General features: G+C 36.5%; 2 protein-coding genes across 2 annotated transcripts in view; both read left to right on the top strand.

Annotated features, from left to right (window-relative positions):
- The window catches only part of LOC116691739 (mucin-5AC), an 8887-nt gene extending 5020 nt beyond the window's left edge, over positions 1-3867 (top strand). Inside the window, exons 4-10 of the mRNA XM_032519604.1 lie at positions 113-256; positions 399-421; positions 545-640; positions 1269-1431; positions 1592-1668; positions 1853-1948; positions 2704-3867. Of these exons, the coding sequence (XP_032375495.1) occupies positions 113-256; positions 399-421; positions 545-640; positions 1269-1431; positions 1592-1668; positions 1853-1948; positions 2704-2955 (851 nt within the window). The 3' untranslated portion in view covers positions 2956-3867. The remainder of the gene's footprint in view (positions 1-112; positions 257-398; positions 422-544; positions 641-1268; positions 1432-1591; positions 1669-1852; positions 1949-2703) is intronic.
- Positions 3868-5280: 1413 nt separating this feature from the next.
- Positions 5281-6296, top strand: part of inpp5b (inositol polyphosphate-5-phosphatase B) — a 25868-nt gene continuing 24852 nt past the window's right edge. Inside the window, exon 1 of the mRNA XM_032519015.1 lies at positions 5281-5564. Coding sequence (XP_032374906.1) covers positions 5508-5564 — 57 coding nt within the window. The 5' untranslated portion in view covers positions 5281-5507. The remainder of the gene's footprint in view (positions 5565-6296) is intronic.

Here is a 6296-nt window from a genome sequence, read left to right as displayed (position 1 = left end):
ACCACTACCACTCAGTCCCCGGCAACTACTACCACCTCTGGAGGTTCAGTATTAAACACTACCACCCAGTCACCCGCACCCACAACCAACGTAATCAGTGATACAATTTCAGGAAAACCTTCTGCCTCCTCTACAGTAACCATGATGCAGTCCAGCACCGCCAAGGCCACCGGTGGGACTAGTTCAACTTTCTCCATGACTTCAAACTCTTCCATGACCTCACTGATGTCCACCAGTCTGTCATCAAACTCCAGTGGTATGTTTGATTTCACTAAATAATATGTTGTTATCTTCCAAGCTTTATTTTTCCATTTAAAAAATTAGAAAACTACTTTACTTTTATTTCTTTGTCTTTCTATCTTCTATCTTTGATTGTGACACCCATCATTTTGCTACAGGTAGCATGAACGGAACCACTATGGTAAGTCCTACTTCAATGAGCATGGCAAGTCCACCTTACAAGAGAGAAGTGTAATTCTGTATTTGCATGTTTCCCTTAAGTCTCTCATCTTCATCATGTGCCTTTTATCTCACTCAAACACAGATACAATGTCCTTCATTCACATGTAACTACTCAGACTGCTACACAATGTACAACAGTCAGAATGCCACTCGTTGTGCTGCTGGTGACTTTTGTCAGGTAGGGAAGCAAATGACAGCCAAAACCTCTTGAACTATCTAACACAACTATTTTATATAATCAACTAATTATAATCAAATGTCCTCAACTGCATCACAACCTATGCATGGTCATCCATCGAAATATGCAAATGTTCTGTATTAGTAATTGGTAAGACTTTACTTGAAGTTTTCTACATAAGGGACAGTGTCACAAACACATGACACTCACAGGACACTGTAATGACATAATCATGACATATGAACCTTAACCTTAACAATAACCACAATTTGCCATTACAAAACTGAATGACAAAAAAGTGTTATGTCATAACCGTTCATGACTTGTTTATAATGTTTTATGACACGTTCATGACAAAGTCATGTCACTGTCATGAAGAAAACTTCAAGTAAAGTGTAACCTAGTAATCCATTGAAGCAGCTGAGCATTCAAAAGAGTGGTATCTCTTAATAACTACAACAAGTAAATGCTAATAATCCTTTTGTTATACACTTAACACTTTTACTCTTTATATAATGCAACTCCGTATGGTATTATATTTTGCTATATGATCCATAACATTTACAGAAAGAAAACGGCAAAGGCGATTAAAATGTGTCTTCTAACGTGTCATTCTGCCATGTGTCAGCTGATCAGACAGATGGACATGTGCTACACTGTTAGCTGCAGCGCCTCCTGTGCTAATAGTTGCGTCAACACCTCTCAGACCAACTGCTCCATGAGTTGCTGCAATTCGACTGGCTGCCTCAATAGCAGTTTTGCTTCTATGATGATGATGATGACAACCACAGGTATGCATCCTCATTTCATGACTCATGACTTTCAATCATATTCACACTGTCCTTACAAAATGTTACATGTTATCTCATGAGTCATAAAAGTGTGCACTTTAAGTCATAAGTTTGCAATTTCTTTAATATTTTACTCTGATCCACATATCCATAATTATAGTAATTGCAACCACGACAACAACACCCACCCCAGCCACTACAATGACTGCCACCAGTCCGCAAACAACAGAAAACAATGTAAGGACAAAGCCACAAATTGTCTTTCTGACTAAAAACATGTATTTACAATTTTGACCTTTAACCAATTCCCAGTGGTTATTATCATTGTCCTTATTACTAACTATATACGAGTTTGTCAAACATTGTAAGTCAGGTGTGATGTGAGATTAGTATCATCCTTTCTTCTGTGTTGTTTTTCCAGGGAAAGAAATGCCGTTCAGGTGTATGTATTGGCACAGATTGCTACACAAAATTCCAAGAAGTCCAAATTTGCTCTGCCTCACAGCCCCACTGTCAGGTGAGAACAGCTCTAGCAACGTTAAATACCATATTACTATGTTAAAGGTTGAAATGTGAAACACTCTGGAGTCCAAGTTACTTTTGGTACATTTCTGCTGGCTTTCTATATATTTATTTTTTTCTTTGTTTAGCATTTTAGCAAAATTGTCCATGCCCCATATGCATTGGGGGTTTTTTTTCAGCACAAACAAAGACTGCCTTAACAAATTTGTAATTTTAACAATGTAGAAAGGGACCCAAAATATAAGAAAAGCATTGTTTATCTGTTATAAAACTGAAAAAATTAAAATTGTTATAAAACACCTTAGAGTTGTAAAATAATCTTCACAACGTTCTCTATTTATACAGACAACTACTGCAGAAAAACTAATGAAAAATAAAGAACAATAAAGAAATAGCCTTTATTTACATTGCTCAAAGAGATTTTATCCCAAAAGTTGTGTTTTTTGGTCAAAAGTCTATGAACGCCTGTAAGTCATGGAAAGTATTAATAATTCAAAGTTTTAAAACTTTTTTTTCGAAAAAAGAATTTGTAAATGTAAATGAGATACTGTATGAAAGTCACAACTTACCTTCAAGTTGTCTCAGATTGTCTATATAAGATATAAATGTGTTACTACATATAAAACATGCTCAGTGTTTATAACAATGAATGGACAGAAAACAAACATTTCCAAATCTCATATTTAGACTTTCAGCCACTTGTTCTGTAGGCCCTGCACTTTTCTTTCTCACTCACTATTGTCTTTGCAGCTGAAAAAGGAAACCAAAGATTCCAGTTTCCAGTGGACAGCAGGTTGCACTAACTGTTCTGGCCAAACCCCATGCAAGACCTCCACAGTGCCTCCATGTCTTCTGGAGTGCTGCAACGCCACCACTTCAGCTTCCTGCCTCATGTTGAATGGTATGCTGAATGTCCCCAATTTCGCCACAAGAGGTCCTCATCTTCACAAAGAATGGATTGCTTCCTTAATTTGCCTGCTCGCCATCACTTTGCTGCAGTGAGTGACTGAGCGTGCTCAGCTGCTGTGCAGGTCATTAGGTAATCAGAGCTTTGTGTAACTTGCAGTCCCTCCATTACAATAAGCTTAGCAGTACAGAGGATAACACCACTTCATTTATCTCACTGATATTCATTTGCGTTTGTAATGTACGAATGCATGGAATTATGTAAAGTCTAAATTACAATGCTGACTTTGTTTCTTGTTTTATTAAAGTTTCCCAATCACGTTTTATCTCTGTTTCAAGACCAATGAAAAATGTCTGAACAGTATTTCTAAATGAAAATCAACTTTGGGAATCAAGGCAAAACAGGCCACAAGCAACTCAGTCTTCACAATTCAGGTGTCAACTACCTTTATATTTCCCAAAATTATATATTACAGAAACTTTGTTCTTAGTGAAGCTTTAAGAACTTATTTAATTTTAATAGCTTACCTTAAAAAAGCCAACAACAATTGCTTTGCCACTTTAAATGGAATGAAGACACATTTTAATTTTGGCATGAGTTGGTGAGCATAAACACAACATTTAATGTTAACATGGTTATAAATGTCTTATTCCCACAACCTATCCCTGTCATCTCGAGCCATTGTGAGAGTGATGCAGCTATGACTTTACATGCACTTTATGAAACCCAAATATTGAGCTGTTACAGAGTGTTGTGAAGGTTCGCTGAATCATTGCTGTAGATGTTATTATAAGGAAATGTGCAATTTAGTACTTTAAGCTACTTTTTGTATAATATTTTTGTGAATCGTGAATTGGATGTCTATATTGTGTGGTTTACAAAGTATATTTTAAGGTATATGATGTCATGTAAATGTTAAATGAAATCAGACTTTAACAACAAACAATTTATTCTAGTTTTGTGTGCTGAATCTAATAAACAATATGTCAGGGAATCATATTTTGATAAAGTCACACATTTGAGTGGGGTGAAAGGGTGGACATTTCTAGTGGCTCATAGCACCTGCATGTTCTACAAAATTCCAGCAGGATTATTTTATTGTTAATTTTGTTCATCTTTTTTGGTTATGTCCATTTTCCTTCAACCTTTGGCTAACTGAATAAAGTGGTTATGTAAATGATTCTTCACATTTTCCAGAAAGTCTAGCTTCCAGAGAACTGTGGTGGAAAGTAATTAAGAAGGCTATATCTGTTAAGTACAATTTTTACTTTACCTGAGTATCTCCATGTTGTTTTACTTCTAATTCACTACATTTCAGCAGTTGCTGGTTTCTAAAAATAGGATTTTAAATTAAAATAAGCTCACCAAATACAATACACTGCTGTTGTCCTAGCTTGTGATCCTTTTATACAAAAAAAGCAGTGTCTAGTTGGTGCCCCCTGTCACATTTCACATGTGTATGAGCTTTTAGCAGTCAGACAGAAGAAACATTTTACTGAGAATACTTCTAGTTTTACATTAAATTCAACTGCAGGGTCTTTACTTGTAAGGGAGTATTTCTTACATTATTGTATTGGCACTTTTATATAAGAAGCCCAAAGGACATGAATACCTTTTAACCTGATTTGAAACAGTTCTCATACTCAAAGACAAATGTTGTTCCTACAGTTCAGTAAGAACAAGTTTGGGGCCACTCTGCAGAATATTGGATAGTGGTACTCCTGTGCTAGAGCTAAAATGATAAATCGTCCAGGCAAGTCTAAATTACTGCAGTCATATTGGTATCAGTGAGCCAATGGGTAGAAAGTGTCAGCGACCAGTACATATAGTTTGTCTTTGGCAGAGCACTTACAATTGGATTTTTATTTTATAAAATGACCCACTCACTACTCTTTTTTTATTTTTACTGTGTCAAGATTGTTGTTGTTTATTTTACTTGTTGATTTCTTTCTTTTTATCACTATATATCATCATCAGATTTTTTAAACTCCCAAATATTGGATATCAGATCAAGTCAGAGTAAATCGGTTTGGATAGTATGTGCATAGGCCAATTGTGCTTTTGGTAAAATGTAGTATAGTTGTTGTTTTTTTCTATTTGCAACTTTTTTTTTCTATTTGCAAATAGAAAACTGTTCATTACTGTACAACAAAACTGACCCAGAATAGCAATATGATATTTATTTTTTAACTGAATGAATGTATGTGACCCTGACCCTACAAATGTATCACAAAAGTGTTAAACCTAATTGTCCTGATGGTTCATCCTCGAAAGCTTTGATATACCTTTGTATGAATTGGGATAGGGCTCTATTGTAGGACTAATCCTCTTTGGATCAAAAGCCTGAGGCCTAATCCAAACCAAACTGAGATGATGACAGCCCAGGTGTGACGTCACCACGGGTGCACAGGGTGATCCAGGAATCAGTGCGTGGCAGACTGGGTCGGGCCAGCAACGGAGGAAAAAAGAAGAGGAAAACATCTGGGTCGAAAAGTAGTATATAATGTTGGATTACACAAGGCGCCTGAAGTGTCTCTTCTCCTGCGGTGCACTTTGAAAGCAGTGGGATAACTTGAGTTACTCAAACTCCTCCGGGTAGTTTCGTTTGTGAAGCGTGGGGGCAGAAGTTGTCACACAAGTCTTCACTATGGATCAATCCGTCGCAATTCAAGAAACGTTGGAAAGGGACGAAAACTGCATCATAGTATCCTTTTCGACATTAATGCGGTGATTGGTGGATTATGAGCACCTCAAACAAAGGCTATGGCATACTTGCTTCAAACTACATTGAACTAACTCCGTTGTAGAATAATAGGAGAGGACTATACGATTAAGTCTCAGCCACATGGTTGACATCCATCTGAATAAACAGATGGCTACAACCTCACTTAGGCTGTGATTTCAATCTAGGTATTTACAGTGCAAGTTTATAGCACCAGTGTAGGTTTAGTCGGATGTGACTTCCCAGAGATTTGGGCAGACGTTTGACACCTTTCCTCCACAAGATGGCAACTTTGTGTCAACAGCTGCTGCTTTCTTATGGGTGGTAGTGGTGGTGGTGGAAGACTTCACAACAATACCAATTCAAAAGAAATACTGTAATGCAAGTTTCATCTGTCCTGTGGAAATAAAGGCCTAAAATGTCCAAAAAATAATCTTTCAAAAAAATATACTCAATCTGGCATTCATAATGTTACTTAGGCTAAGTCAAAGTACCACAAGTAAAAGTACTTTTTATGCAGCAAAATGATTAACATGACCATTAACATGCAAGCAGCCTTTTAATAATTTGCATGTGGTCAAGGAGAAGCTAATAGTTACACTGCTGGGTAGTTACATCTATAAGATTGTATCATATTTTATGTCATGATAATATGGTTAATAGGTAAATTATTCATTTGTTATGTAACTACAGATGTCAGACAAATGTGTGTGG

This window comes from Etheostoma spectabile, chromosome 6 (genome assembly GCF_008692095.1).
Source record: "Etheostoma spectabile isolate EspeVRDwgs_2016 chromosome 6, UIUC_Espe_1.0, whole genome shotgun sequence".
NCBI classification, from domain to species: Eukaryota; Metazoa; Chordata; class Actinopteri; order Perciformes; family Percidae; genus Etheostoma; species Etheostoma spectabile.
Note: the sequence above shows the minus strand (reverse complement) of the source record. Positions and strands in the feature narration are given on the sequence as shown.